At 45.9% G+C, this 16,338-nt stretch overlaps 1 protein-coding gene across 1 annotated transcript in view; it reads left to right on the top strand.

The window, feature by feature from the left end:
• Positions 1 to 16,338, top strand: part of LOC311231212 (sodium/hydrogen exchanger 2-like) — a gene marked incomplete at its 5' end in the record, with an annotated part of 39,640 nt that overhangs the window by 3,764 nt on the left and 19,538 nt on the right. The window contains 2 exon segments of the mRNA XM_084317755.1: positions 4,956 to 5,281; positions 7,748 to 7,885. Coding sequence (XP_084173881.1) covers positions 4,956 to 5,281; positions 7,748 to 7,885 — 464 coding nt within the window.

A 16,338-nucleotide genomic window follows, 5' to 3' on the forward strand; every position in this document is an offset into this window, starting at 1 on the left:
TATTCGGCATGCAACGACACTCAATGTTTTAGTGGTACACACAGCGGTTAGTTTAGCACACACACCGGAACACACACGCATGCATTGTCTCTTTAGGATCGCAGATGCGATTTGTCTCTGCGATTAACTACTAACGTTATCACGCTAGCTTGGATTGCTAACTAACGTAATGTCATGGTGAATGAATGAAAACTTTATTTAACAGATTGCAGAATAGGTACAATACAGTACAGCTCAATACATACAATTTGTTAAGGGGATGCAGACCAGAGAAAGACTCGTCTTGTTTACATCAGGGTCCCCCATTTTCAATTCATCATAACATAATGACATACATGACATACAGATAGACAGTAGTGCTACATCTATACATGACATACAGATTTGCAAATACAGTACTGTTTGTGATACGAAAAGAGTCCAGAAAAGAGAGTATATACATTTGACGTATTATTATTGCATTGTGATATGTTTTGTTTCATGGTGAAAAAAAAGAAAAGAAAATTGATTATTTATTTTTTTTAATAATACAATAAATATCGGTGGGGGGGGGGGGGGGGGGGGGAGGCCCGAGCTGTCAATCTCGCTCAGGGCCCGTGGGCATTCCAACCGCACTGTGTGTGTGTGTGTGTGTGTGTGTGTGTGTGTGAGTGTGTGTGTGTGTGTGTGTGTGTGTGTGTGTGTGTGTGTGTGTGTGTGTGTGTGTGCAGGGCCGCCTCAGGGGGTATGCGAGCAGTGCGGTCGCACAGGGCCTCACGGGAAGGGGGGCCTCGCAATTTTTTTTTTTTTTTTTTTTTTTTCTTTTTTTTTTATTATTATTATTATTATTATTATTATTTATTATTTTATTATTATTATTATTATTATTATTATTATTATTATTATTATTATTATTATTATTATTATTATTATTATTATTATTATTATTATTATTATTATTATTATTATTATATTATTAATTATTATTATTATTATTATTATTTTTTTTTTTTTGCGAGGCCCCCCTTCCCGCGAGGCCCTTTTTCATCACAGACCTAAAATCTAGTTTTGCTTATATGCTTATATATTTCACATTAGACACGTTTGTAGAATGTGTCTGACTTGTTCCTGGGTCTGCACTCTGCAGTGACATACTCACTATTGGAGCTCAGCCTCTGGGGCTCTGCAGCAGACATACTATTGGTTTCAACGAAGGGAGTGGTTAAACTTACATCATGTGTAGTACGCCGGCGTGAGTCAGCTGCGTTTGACTATTTCGCGCGTGCAGCTTTTGACTATTATGCTTAGTTATGCCAGCCAAGGACGAAGAAAGAGGTCGGTCATTATCAGTCGGTCGGTCACCAAGGAACGTTGACGAAAGGCCTCTCGCTGGCGGGACAAATGGCCGGAGCCTTGTCATGGTATAGCCATGATGATGTCGGCTAGTAGCTAGCTTAGCTAAAGGCTAACTAGCGTTAGCTAACCTAGAGACAGCGCATACAGCCAAGATGAAGAGGATGGTCGTTTGGCAGATGAACTTCGTCAACTCCACACGGTTGTCTCCATCCTCTTGGACGTTTGGTGAGTTTTTAACCTATTCTATTAACTCTATTCTATTCCCGCCGTGGACATCACTCTCTCTCTCTCTCTCTCTCTCTCTGGAGCTAAACTGGCCACTAGCTGTTGTAGTACTACTAGTAGCTAACGGTGTGTGGCATGGTGTCAAGCACCTGTATGTAGCCGCATAGCTTGCTTCTGCGTTAGCTAATGGTTAGCGATAGCCTGGTTGAGCTAACTGGTTAGCCAGTTAGCTGTTTAGCTACGACGTTAGCTGCCGGCTGCGCTCGGCTGGGAACGTTCGTTTGATGCTATCAGTTAGCCTTGAGTTAGCTGTTAGCTTGTGCTACGACCATTGACATTAGCCGTGAGAATAGCAGGGGGTTATTTTTGTCCCGCCAGCGAGAAGGCCTTTCGTCAACGTGGAGACCTGTGTTGCGGCCTTTCGCCCTGCGTTCCTTGGTGCAGGTAAGATTAATGAAAATCATGACATTACCCCACTCTTCCTTCCTTCCCCTCCCGAATGTTTTGTTAATAACGATGTTTTTTTCCAGGCAAAACATATGTTACTTCACAACATTTGGAGATACGACATGTGCTGTGTGTGAATTCATTGTCTTGGTCGTTTGTGTAGCTTGGGTAGCGTTGGGCCGTTGGCCAAAGCTGTGTGTGGCCTGGTGTCAGTAGCCTACCTGGCTAGCCTTTAGCTGTCGGCCATTGGCTCCTTGCTGCTTTGTTTTCTCTGGTATAGACCCTCTTCTCTTTGGATTTAAGTGTTGATCTTTGTCCTTTTGGATCTATGTATATTCATGTTGCCTTTGTGAAGTTATCTTTTCCTTCTGTTTTGTTCTTTCATTAAAAGTTGAATATCCTTTAGGGGGTCATCTTTGCTTATCTCTCTCATACATGCTCTCTCTCTAACACACATGCTCTCTCTCTCTCTCTCTCTTTCTAACACACACAGTCTGCCTATGGCGGCCTTTCTCGATGGCTAGGCTGTGCTCGCTGAGTCTACCTAGTCAAGGATCTTCAGTCACAGTGCTCAGGTATTCTGCCACTGTGTACTCTCTGTTTAGGGCCAAATAGCATTTCAATTTCTTTCCAATGTGTCTCTCTCTCTGTACACTGTATATTGACTGTAGAACGGGAGCTCTCTCTCGCTCTCTCTCTTGCTATATGTTGACTGTATCATGCCCAGCCTCGGGCAGCGCTATTATTTACGAATATGTTAACTGTATGGAAAAAAAAAAAAAATTATATAATTTTTTTAATTTTTTTTACCTTTTGGGGGGGGGGGGCTCGCGTTTAAATCTCGCACAGGGCCTCGCATTTCTCCCAGGCGGTCCTGTGTGTGTGTGTGTGTGTGTGTAACGGAGGTGCCGTGTGTCTATCCTACAGTCACGATGGACAGTGTTGTGAAGTGACTGTGGACGGCAGCGGTACTGCAAGTAAACTCACTCCCCAGAGGCATCCAGACTCATTACTTAGAAGTGAATTCACCTCTTGGTATAGGGGTCTGTGATGGCCCCCGCGGCGCGGGAGACCGGGGTTCAACTCCCACTCAGAGCATGTCCGAACCGATCTGTTATGTGTGTGCGTGCGTGTGTGTGTATGGCGCGGACTGCGCATGTGTATGCAATGCATGTATGTTTTGTATGTGTGCATTTTAGCCCATACCCATACCTGTCAGATCAGATTCAGATCCCATGGAAACACGAAACATACCAGACAGTCTATTAATCCCAAGGGGATTAATAAAGGAATATCTTAATGCCATTGTAGTTTGATTTACTTATTTATTTTTGCATCATTGCAGTACTTTTCTGCAATCTCTACTAACCATGAGTGAGGGGCCTTCTACAAAGACAACTTGGTTGCCTGCATGTGAATTCCTAGCAGTTATTTGGTAGTATTTTTGACTGTCTGGTAGAATTTTGAGCATAGACTGACAACATCCAGGCCATCCCATAATGCAATGCACTCCCACCGGAATCTGTGGACACAAGTCTCAGTGTTCTCATCAGGTTTATTTGTTCTCTCCCACCTCTCTCTCCTTTTTTCCTTTCCTCTCTTCTGCTCTCCTGTTCGGTCCTCTCCTTGTGTCTCCTTTCTTCTCCTTATCCTTCTTTCTTCCTTTCTTCTCCTCTTCACCCCTCTCCTCATATCTCCTTACCTTTCTACTAATTTTTCCTTCTTCTTCTGCATTTCCTTCCCTTCTCCTCTCCTCTCCTCCTCCCCACTCTCCTCTCTCCTCTCCTTCACTACTCTCATCTCCGCTTCTCTCCTCTGCCCCTGCTCTCCTCTCCTCCTGCTCTCCTCTCCTCCTGCTCTCATCCTGCTCTCCTCTCCTCCTGCTATCCTCTCCTCTCCTCCGACTCTCCTCTCCTCTCATCCTGCTCTCCTCATGCCACCCCCTCTCCTCTCCTCCTCCCATCTCCTCTCCTCTCCTCTCCTCATGCTCCCCTCTATTCTTCTCCTCATGATCTCCTCCTCCTCGTGTTCTCCTCTCCTCTCGTCCTGCTCCCCTCATGCTCTCCTCTCCCGCTATCCCCTCCTCCTCCTCTCCTCTCTTCTCCCCCTGCTCTCCTCCACCTCTCCTCTCCCGCTCTCCTCTCTTCTCCTCTCCCGCTCTCCTCTCTTCTCCTCCTCCTCTCCTCTCCTCTTCTCCCCCTGCTCTCCTCCTCTCCTCTCCCGCTCTCCTCTCTTCTCCTCCTCCTCCTCTCCTCTTCTCCCTCTGCTCTCCTCCTCTCCTCTTCCGCTCTCCTCTCTTCTCCTCCTCCTCTCCTCTCCCGCTCTCCTCTCTTCTCCCCCTGCTCTCCTCCTCTCCTCTCCTATCTTCTCCCCTTGCTCTCCTCCTCCTCTCCTCTCCCGCTCTCCTCTCCTCCTCCTCTCCTCTCCAGCTCTCCTCTTTTCTCCTCTCCTCTCCTCCTCCTCTCCTATATTCTCCCCCTGCTCTCCTCCTCATTTCCTCTCCTCTCTTCTCCCCCTGCTCTCCTCCTCCTCTCCTCTCCTCTCCTCTCCCGCTCTCCTCTCTTCTCCTCCTCCTATCCTCTCCTCTCTTCTCCTCCGCCTCTCCTCTCCCCCTGCTCTCCTCCTCTCCTCTCCTCTCCCACTCTCCTCTCTTCTCCTCCTCCTCTCTCCTCCTCCTCTCCTCTCCTCTCCTCTCCTCTCCTCTCCTCTCCTCTCCTCTCCTCTCCTCTCCTCTCCTCTCCTCTCCTCTCCTCTCCCCCTGCTCTCCTCCTCCTCTCCTCTCCTCTCCTGCTCTCCTCTCTTCTCCTCCTCTCCTCTCCTCTCCCGCTCCCGCTCTCCTCTCTTCTCCTCCTCCTCTCCTCTCCCCCTGCTCTCCTCCTCCTCTCCTCTCCTCTCCCGCTCTCCTCTCTTCTCCTCCTCCTCTCCTCTCCTCTCCTCTCCGCCCCCAGGCTTCCACATCTACCACAAAATCACCATCTGGATCCCAGAGTCCTGCCTGCTCATCGTCATTGGGCTGATCGTGGGTGGCATCATGCACGCGGTGAAGGAGGAGCCCCCCGCCCTGCTCGACTCCAACGTCTTCTTCCTCTACATGCTCCCGCCAATCGTCCTGGAGAACGGCTACTTCATGCCCACGCGGCCGTTCTTCCAGAACGTCGGCACGGTCATCTGGTACGCGGTCGTGGGAACCCTCTGGAACAGCATTGGGATCGGCCTGTCGCTCTACGCCATCTGCCAGATCGAAGTCTTCGGAGTTCAGGACATCACTTTGCAGGTGGTTTTATTTATCTGTCGGCCCTTTTCGTTTCAAAATTGTGCAATAGTGCAGTGCAATAAAATTGTAGAATAGAATAGATTGAAAAATATATATATTTTACAGTGCAATAAAAAAGTTCTGGATTACTGTTCAACGGTTCAAAGTCGGACAATGGTAAAACTGTTCTGAATGACTGTTTCAACAGTTCAAAGCCGTCCCAAACCTTTGTTCGGTATCCATAGTTCAAAACATGACAGTCTTCTCTTCTGCCTGACACCACAATGCACATTTTAAGGCAAGCCATATCAGACAGTAGTCTCCTGCTCATGACAGTCTCTTCTGCTCGATACACACACAGTTCAATACCCGACAGTTTTAACCTGTAATAAACAATAGACAGAAAACTGTAGCCCAGTGCAATAAAAACCTGACAGTTTTGAACCTGTAATAAAAAGCAATAGACAGAGTAAAATAATACAGTGCAATAATAGAATAGAATAAATTGTAAGAATTATGCAATAGAATGGACAGAGTAAAATAGTGCTACAGTACAGCGGAGTGTATTAGAAGGCTATGGTGAAGAGGTACGTTTTTAGCTTATTTTTGAAAATATTAAGAGATATAGCTTCCCTAATGTCCATATGTAGTGTGTTCCATAATTTTGGTGCATAGTTTGCAAAGGCTGCATCCCCGATTTTCCTTAGACTGTGGCTTGGAACCTTCAATAGACCAGTAGTAGATGATCGCAATGTTCTAGGAGGCACATAGTTGACTAGATAATTTGCAATGTAGCTTGGTCCTGTTCCATTTAGTGCTTTGTATATAAGGAGGAGGACCTTGAAATCAATTCTAAATGTTACCGGAAGCCAGTGTAGGTTAGCTAATACAGGAGTGATGTGGTCTCTCCTCTTGGTTCTAGTTAGTAGCCTAGCTGCCGAGTTTTGAATGAGTTGGAGTCGTTCTGTGTTTTTTTTTGGGAGGCCAGTGAGGAGTGCATTACAGTAGTCAAGTCGGCTTGAGATAAAGGCATGGATCAGTTTTTCAGCATCTTTTTGATTTATAAACGGCCGTACCTTAGTTATGTTTCTAAGGTGGAAAAATTATGTTTTTGTCACCTTGTTGATGTGTGATTTAAAGCTTAGGTCTGAGTCTATTATAACACCAAGACTTGTAACTTCAGTTTTGATCCAAGGAGTAAGTTGTCCCATATTGCTCTGTAACATTTCTCTTTTTGTTATAGGACCGACTAGTAGGATTTCAGTTGTGCCCTCATTTAATTTTAGGAAGTTGTTCGTCATCCATTTGTTTATTGCTAAGAGACAGGCGGAAATGGAGTTTATAGCTGTGTGATCATTTGGTTCAGCGGAGATGTAATTGTGTGTCATCTGCGTAACTATGGAAACATACATTGTGCTTTCTAATGATGTCTCCGAGTGGCAGCATGTACTGTATAGCGAGAATAATAATGGACCAAGGCAGCTCCCCTGTGGAACTCCGAAGTAGGTGTCATGTTTCTCAGAAGAATGATCTCCAAGCCTGACGTAATATTTTCTCCCTTTGATATATGTTCTGAACCAGTTTAATACATAGTCAGAAAGACCAACTAACTTTTCTAGACGATTTATTAGGATATCATGGTCGATCGTGTCAAACGCTGCGCTTAGATCTAATAGGACGAGAATTGAGACTTTGTTTGCATCAGAGTTTATTCTGAGGTCACTAATTATTTTTGTAAGAGCAGTTTCAGTGCTATGGTGCGTTCTGATGATGACTTAACGGAAGTTGACGAAGTTGTGAATTGCCGCTTGGTGCCTTATCTGCGTTCCCATTGGTCAGTGGAAGCAACACCGTCCTGCTGGCCACACCTTTTACTCGTGTGCCATTGGCCACTTAAAAAAAAGCATGGGCCCAAACTTTTTTTGAATTCTGAGCCCTCCCTGGAAGGTCTGGAAGATCCGGGTACAAGACTAATGTGTTTGCAGACATCGCTAAGTATCTGTAAACAATTACAGCTAATATGTAATTTATGTTATTTAATGGTGCTGTATAATAATTGCATAAAGGACGGGTCAGCTATTCAGCATTTACCTTAATTAATTAATTAATTCATTCATTCATTCATTCATTCATTCATTCATTCATTCATTCATTCATTCATTCATTCATTCATTCATTCATTCATTCATTCATCCAATCATTCATTCATTCATCCATTCATTCATTCATTCATTCATTCATTCATTCATTCATTCATTCATTCATTCATTCATTCATTCATTCAATAAATCAATCAATCAATCAATCAATCATTGATTTATTGTAATTAGTATGACAAGAAATGAGAAATAATTGTCTTCTTTCCTTCCTTCCTTCCTTCCTTCCTTCCTTCCTTCCTTCCTTCCTTCCTTCCTTCCTTCCTTCCTTCCTTCCTTCCTTCCTTCCTTCCTTCCTTCCTTCCTTCCTTCCTTCCTTCCTTCCTTGCAGGAGAACCTGTTGTTTGCTTCCATTATCTCCGCAGTAGATCCAGTGGCTGTTCTGAATGTGTTTGAAGACATAGGAGTCAACGAGCAGCTGTACATCATCATCTTTGGAGAGGGCCTTTTCAACGATGTGTGTGTGTGTGTGTGTGTGTGTGTGTGTGTGTGTGTGTGTGTGTGTGTGTGTGTGTGTGTGTGTGTGTGTGTGTGTGTGTGTGTGTGTGTGTGTGTGTGTGTGTGGGAATATTTTCAACTTGAGTAAACATCTTTCAATTGATCATTTCGATGCGACTCGATCACAGATCAAATATCAATTGCATATCCTATTTCTTGCCTAAAATGTTGTCAGAAACATAATTTGAGTGAACCGTTTCGGTGATTGGATTCTCTCGTTCCCCATATGTTATGCTCCTTCTCATTCTTACGATGAAGTGCATACTGTATTTGTACCATAAGCGGTTCAACATTGAGAGAGTCACCAAGTATAAATATCTTGGCTTGTGGCTGGATGAGACATTTTTATTTATGTTCCATGTGGATATTCTTGCTTCCAAGCTGCGACAGAAAAGTGGCTTCCTGTACAGAAATAGATCAATCTTTCCTGTGTTTAATAGAAAGAGGATTGTTGAAGCTGTTTTCGTATCAATCTTATCAATCTTGGACTGTGGTGATGTGATTTATAGGCATGCTGTGGCTTCAACTCTTAAACCTCTGGATTTGGTCTATAATTCTGCACTCAGATGTATTACTGGTGAGACAGATATGATACCCACCACTGTCCTTTATGAAAAGGTTGGATGGCCTTCTCTGGTTGAAAGGTGTAAGAATTATTGGTATTTGTTTATTTTTAAAGCCATTATTGGTCAATTTCCCCCTTACATGCATTTAAAAGTATGATCTCCGAGCACTGTGTGTCGACTCTTGGCAGATATATTTTTTTTATAGTTTATTCTTATTTATTGTGCCTATATGTATGAAATTGTTGATAAACTGTGTCTTGTTTTGTAAGCTCGTCGTCGCTGTAAATGACAGTAACCTCAGTGTCTTACGAGTTGAAATTAAGGTTTAAAATGAAATTAAATTCTCCACAGACGGCTTTTAATGAGTTTCAAAGCCTTTACTTGTTGATAACAAGATGACATAGATCACTAGATATATCAGATTATAAATACGCTGCAGAGCTTGTAGTGCAATCTACTCTGTCTGCCTATAAATCACATGATCACCATAGTCCAAAATTGATAAGAAAACAGCTCTGTGCATATACTGTAATACTGTGCATGCAACGTGAAATACAGCTATCAACTGATATATCTAGTGATCTACAGTATGTACAAAGCGATTAGTCAAGTCAAGTCAAGAGTTTTATTTGTCACGGCATACAAGTATACAATGAAATGTGGGGGGTCTTGCCCGCAACGATGTGCATAATACAATAGTAATATATAATAAGAATCCAATAGAACGACATTGTGCAATAAACAAGTAAACAAAGTAGGGCATATCGTAGAGCTGGGCGATATGGCCTAAATATGATATCACGATATTTTCTGACCTTTCGGCGATACACGATACACATCACAATGTTTTTATTTTTTACCCCAAACAATTCATTATGAGGCTTACCAAGACAGTATTTGAGTTTGCAAGCTAACATTAACACTTTGATTGCCTAAGGCTAAATTCATGATATACCATCCGTTGCCATCTCTATTTGTCTATGGAGAAGTTCCCCTTCTTTGCAGGGCTATAACTTTTTAAATTCTATTGCTAGATTGCCATTATTAGGGCCCATTCAAGGTCCTATATGTATTGTTCATTGTGTAGCAACGTTAAACTTTTTCATTCACATATTCATAGTAAAATATGGTCTAAAGTATAAGTATGTTTTCATCTCTTTCTGCAGCTTTCTCCAGAACGTGATTTATAGCCCCAAATGCATTATATTGATGATGAAATACAGTTTGGTAGGAATCTGTGCGAGATAAAAAATTTCAATTGGACGTACTTCTAGAAGTTTCTACGTATCATCTGATGATGACCGGATGGGCGGGGGATCGTTTATAATTCCGTGGGCAGCGTTATATCATTCATCTAGTGTGGGTGATATGATCATCAGAGCAGTTTATATCGAACACGTTCAAAAATAACGCTGAATCTTACCGTATCTCGCGCCGTTGGACGATGAGCGTGGAACTGAAATATTCCTATTATGGGATGTAGAAATACGCGATCTATTTCCAGGTTGTATAATAGTATATACGTCCAAATCATGTTGTTTATCGAGTTATTGGCAACGGATCGCTATGTATTGTGTCGAGATCGAGTCCCGGGACCTATAGAGAGTGCCCGGAAGTAATATGAACGATCAGCACTTCATCCACATGACTTCCTGTTTGGCGCTTCTGCCGATCGGCCACCAGATGGCGCTCTTGAACCGCTAGAGGGTTGAGAGGAGGCCAGCACTGTGTCTCAGGGCTGCGGAGGAAAAATATGATTTCGATCGGCCACCAGATGGCGCTCTTGAACCGCTAGAGGGTTGAGAGGAGGCCAGCACTGTGTCTCAGGGCTGCGGAGGAAAAATATGATTTCGATCACAGATTTTTGAAATATTGATATTAAAGACGAGTTAGGGCGTCCTCGGCAACTTTAGCATGGCTAGGAAAGACGCCTACACACGTTTTCGGCACTTAAAGTGTTAAAGACAAAATAAAATACCCATGCATTTAGCATTTTTATATTATATATTAGATTTAGATTATTGGATTATTAGATTATATATTGCATATATTTAGCAATGAGATATTATATGATTTAGATATGAAATATGATGAATTGAAAATGGGGGACCCTGATGTAAACAAGACGAAAGTCTTTCTCTGGTCTGCATCCCCTTAACAATTGTATGCATTGAGCTGTACTGTACCCATTCTGCAATATGCTAATAAAGTTTTAAATCAATCAATCAATCAATCAATCAATAGCATTTTAGCATTTTTATGAAACTACTGTATATTTGTATGTCTCTAAATGTTTTGATGAATTGAAAATGGAGGACCCTTATGTAAAAAAGCCGAAAGTCTTTTTCTGGTCTTCATCCTCCTGTACTGTTTTCATTCATTCATTCTGACGGAAAACAAAATAATTTTGATGACAGTTGAGTCTGCCAATTACATCACACCGCTTGCACCCGCCCTGCTGTTCTTAGCACCAATCGGCAAGCGCTATTAGTTTTTGACTTCCTGAATGTCCTCCATTGATTTTGACGAGTGCTGACAACAACAAAGCTACTAACATTAGCTCCCTGCGGCCGACGAGTAGGAGACCAGTGCTCCGCAGGATGACTAAACGAGGCATAATGATTTTACTGCAACGAATGTTATAATAAAAGCCTTTCCATACATCTGTCTGATTGAAAACTTTATTAACAGACCGCAGAATGGGCATATCTCAGCACGGGCTGAGATATGAACGAGTAACGTGTGGACCAGATTGACGCAACACAATCCTCTTGGGCAAAACATCACGATATCCACGATACGTTGAAAAAGTGTATCGTTAATGAACTGTACCCGATATTTATATAATATCGTCATATCGCCCAGCCCTAGCATATCGGTATAAGTACATGAGTTATTTACAGAGCATGGTAGGACATGCTAGGTCCTGTGGTAGTGCAATACACTGTTAGCTACGGATGAGGCACTGGGTCTTTATGTACACTGTTATACAATGCTATTCAATGCTAATACAATCTCAAGTTATACTATACTATTCTTAAAGTGACCTTTCCTTTTGTAAAGTGGCCATAAGTGTGAGCGTGTGCAGCATGAGTGTGTGTGTACTCATGTTAAAGTGGCTGCTAGTGTGTGAGCGTGTACAGTGTGTGTGTTGTGTGTGTGCTCATGTGTGCTTGTGTGTGGAGAGTTCAGTGTTCAAGGCTCTGATGGCCTGGGGGAAGAAGCTGAGCCGAAGTCTCTCTGTCCTAGTCGCTGGTGTTTGCAGGCGTTTGCCTGACCGCGGCAGCATGAACAGGCTGTTGTTGGGGTGGTGAGGGTCTTTCATTGCAGGCTCAGGATTTGCACCTCTTGTTGTATAGGACCTGCAGGGGTGGTAGTGCAATACCCGTGGTAAGCTCGGCTGAGCGCACCACTCTCTGTAGGGCCTTCTTGTCCTGCGCCGTGCTGTTTCCATACCAGGCAGTGATGTTTCCAGTCAAGATGCTCTCTACAGCTCCGGAGTAGAAGGACTGGAGTATATTCCCAGATACTCTGAACTTCCTTAACTGTCTCAGGTGGTAGAGGCGCTGCTTCGCCTTTTTTACGACTGAGTCTATGTGTGTTGTCCATGTCAGATCCTCTGAGATGTGGACCCCCAGGTACTTGAAGCTGCTCACCCTGTCCACGGTAGCCCCGTTTATCCTCAGTGGTGTGTGTGTCTCCTGCTGTCTCCTCCTAAAATCCACGATCAGCTCCTTGGTTTTACCAATGTTAGACAATTAGATTAATAGATTGTATGAACTAAGCAGCTGAAATGTTGGCAGGTCAAGTATTTAAATATCGTTATTGTCTTACAATTTATTTAAATACTTGACCTGTCAACATTTCAGCTGCTTAGTTCATACAATCTAATTGTAACTAAGATATTGGCTGGAAGAAATAATCGCTTTGTGCATAGATCACTAGATATATCAGTTTATACTTTATAGCCGTATTTCACGTTGCATGCACAGTAGTCCTATGGATCTGGGGGAGAGACATGGTGGTTGTGACGAGAGGGTTCTCCAGGGCGCTTCAGCTTGCTCACCTATCCCACCAAGACCCCACTCATCTGCCCCATCGCTACGGAGGTGGGCTTTAGAAGACTCACCCCTGAGGGGTTGCACGATTTTGGGAAATAATCTAATTGCGATCTTTCGGAAGGATATTGATTGCGATTAAATTTGCGATTATGATATATATTTTTTTAAGCCGCCCCACAGAGGTTTATTGTAAAATACGGCTTGCATCTGGCCTACGCGGTGGGTCTTTTCAGGACACCGAGCCTGAAAATGTTTCTTTTTACCTGGGAATCGATACCGGTACCCAGCGGTACCTTTTTTTCTGTACTTTACTCTCCCTCTCTGAAGTCTAAACTTCACAACACACAATCTAAACCCCCTTACCTCCCTCTCCCAAACTGATATTGTATCTCAATGGGACTTCCTGGTTAAATAAATGTAAAAAATAAAAATAAAATTAAAAAATATATATGCGATATTTCTTTTTGTTGCTATTTGATAATTGCATCATTCCAAATCGCGATTTCGATTTAAAATCGATTAATCGTGCAGCCCTACTGAGGAAGCATGAAAATACCTTTAGTCTTTGTCCTGCAGGCTAGTTTGTCCTGTTTTCCTGTCGACGCTGTTTCTGTGTGATAAACAAACCTGTTGTAAGGTTTGGTTCTTTCCCCACCACAGGCTTCTTGAAGTACTGTGATGATTGGTCCGCTGCTCTCCCACTCGCTCTGTTCCTTTAAGCCTACTCGCTCTGTTTCCAATTGTTTTCTGTTAATCATTGCATTCCCCTATTCCACACGCTTATCAATCACATCCCTCAGCTGTCGCTGCTTGTCAGTTAAGCATTCCCTGATTATTTATACCCCGTTTCCCCATTCAAGTTTTGTTGGATCGTTTTTTGATATTTCAGTTGCATTCGCCGTTCCTGCTGCCTGCTGTTGTTTCCCTGTGCTTTGCCTCCAGGATATTCAAGAAGCATTCCTCTTAGACACCCTTTCCCCGAGGCGACGCGCTCGCTCCGTTCTGTTCCAGCGCTCTTTACGCACAACGCCTGGGTGAGTTTTTTATGACTGTCTTTGATCCAATTCCGTTTTTCGTGTGTTTATATAACACTGAAGATTTCCAGCTTTTTTATCAGACAGTCACTCACCCAGCGTTTAGCCTTTTTTGGATTGTTTCATTGGGATAATATTTTGGCCTAACATCTCCCACTGTGTGTCTACACACCGAAGATATTATCACATTGGATCTGTATTTTGGGACTTCGCTCACAGTGTTTATTTTGCACCGAAGATATCTATCACTTGGGATTGTGTTTGGAACGTTACTCACAGTGTGTATTTACACCGAAGATTCAGTCACTTGGATAACTCTGTTTTCGGGTACAAGTCACCTCTCCTGTTCACCTGCTCTGTTCCACCTGCACTCGGAGTTAACTCGCTCCCTCTCTCTCTCTCGGTCCCGCAACCACCTCGGAGATTCTGCCGAGAGAAGTCTGCAGAGCGGCTCTGACGTCAGCGTCTGCTTCCCCTGACTACCATCCCGGGAGAAGCTGCAGAGCAGCAACATTCATCCTTGCTTGTATTCCAGTCTTTGTTTGTACTTTTCCAAGTCTGTGCTGTTTATTTAGTCTTAATAAACAAGCCCTTGTTTTTGGCAACTCTGAATCCTACTCTCTTGTGTCGTTGCGTTTGGGGTCGGTGTCAAACCATAACATTACGATCCAACCAATATGACGACCCCAGCCGACACAGAGAGAGTCGTCACCTTGGGCATCGAGGGGGTGGTAAGGCGTGCCCTACGCTTCCATCGCGCTCCAGGCAATGTACCGGTTCATCGTCTCTTTGTCCCCAACTCAGTCCGGTCCCGGGTCCTCCAGTGGGGCCATACCAGCCGGTTCGCCTGCCACCCGGGCGTTCATCGCACGTTCTCCTTCCTGGCTCGTCGATTCTGGTGGCCCACCATGAGGAACGACGTCAAGGGGTTCGTACTGGCCTGCGCGGTCTGCGCCCGCAAGAGAGTCAGCACAGCAGCGGCAGTCCAGTTAGAGTCAGCCAAGGAACACAGCCTACAGCTGGATGCGGCTGCAGCTGCTGTACAGGGACTCCGAGAGCAGGTCCTGCTTATTCAAGGGTCCCTGGCCGCTCTGGCAGGACAACAGTCAGGTATTCTCGTTCAGCTTCACACGCTGAGCGACACCGTTAACGCTTTAATTCCCTCACTTCCTTCAGGAGCATTCCCCACAGTCCCAGCAGTTCCCACGCTTCCCGATCCCGCACCTCGGGAACCCCGTCTCTCCGTCCCACGACTGTTCGACGGCAATCCCGAGGATTGTGCCACATTCATCATGCAATGTGAGTTGGTTTTCCGTCATCAACCTAGTCGATTCACTTCTAGAGGGGCCCAAGTGGCCTATATGACAAACTTGCTCTCAGGCCGGGCAGCCCAGTGGGTCACTTTCTCCTGGGCAATGGATGCAGATTTTTGTTTCTCCTATCCAGACTTCGTGGCTGAGCTCCGCAGGGTGTTCCACCATCCAGCCCGTGGTCTGGACCCTGGAGCCCGGTTGGGTACCTTCCGACAGGGGAGCGGCGGGGTAACGGACTACGTCCTGGAGTTTCGACTGGCGGCGGTGGAGAGTGGTTGGAACGACCCAGCACTTCGCCTAACCTTCATGAGTGGGCTCAGTGACGCAGTCAGGGACCAGCTCGCGACCCGGGAGGAACCTGATTCCCTCGAGGACCTGTTCAGCCTCGCCATCCGCATCGACGGACGCCTCCAGGAGAGAAGACGTGAGAGAACCCGACGGGGACCCCAAGACGTACCCCCCGAGGACCACGACCTCGAGGAGGTTTTCTGTACCCCAGACGTACCCCCCGAGTACCACGACCTCGAGGGGGTTTTCAGGGAGTCCAGGGCTCAGGTCTTTCCGCCTCGCCGGCCTTACGACTGTGCCATCGACCTCCGCTCAGGGGCCCCCTTTCCCGGCGGCCGCCTCTACAGTGCTGACCGTCCTGCCCCCTCCGTGACTGGTGGGTTTGTTCCCTCCCGAGCCGTGACCGAGGAGGAACCCATGCAGCTGGGACGCAACCGCCTTAGCCCGGCCGAACGGGAGTCCAGGCTCTTGTCCGGCCGTTGCCTCTACTGTGGCCGGGGTGGACACCGTGTCTCCAATTGCCGTGCCCGGCCAAGAGGACCAGGCTCGCCGAGACCCCGGGAGATCCTGGTGAGCCGTCTTTCCTGTTCCCCCACCCGTGCACCACCCAACCGTCTGGCGGACGTCACCCTAGCCTGGGCGGACCAGCGGGCGACGGTGGGTGCACTCATGGACTCTGGTGCTGATGGGAGTTTCATGGACGTTGGGTTTGCCACCCGGGCCAACATTCCACTTGAGGACCTCGAGAGGCCCTTGGAGGTCTTCGCAATGGATCATCGCCGCCTGGCTGACGTCACTCAACGCACCTGTCCAGTCCATCTCACCGTTGCTGGTGACCACGTTGAGAGGCTCCAGTTTTTCGTCACCAGCTCTCCTCTTGTCCCTGTGGTCCTGGGCAGGCCCTGGCTCGCGCTGCACGAGCCCCACATCGCCTGGTCCTCCGGTGCCATCAAGGGGTGGAGCTCCTCCTGTCGTGCCCGGTGTCTTCAGGTGCCGTCCAGCCCCCTCACCGGGTCCCAGTCCCCGTCTCCGGCCTCCCTCGCCGGTCCTCTGTCCCCGTGCCCGGCCTCCGCTGTCGGGCCCCAGTCCCCGTCTCCGACCTCCCTCGCCGGTCCTCTGTCCACGTCTCCGGTCCCCCTCTCCGGGCCTCTGTCTTTGTCCC

Source organism: Notolepis coatsorum (assembly GCF_963971535.1).
Source record: "Notolepis coatsorum genome assembly, chromosome: 1".
Classification (NCBI taxonomy): Eukaryota; Metazoa; Chordata; class Actinopteri; order Aulopiformes; family Paralepididae; genus Notolepis; species Notolepis coatsorum.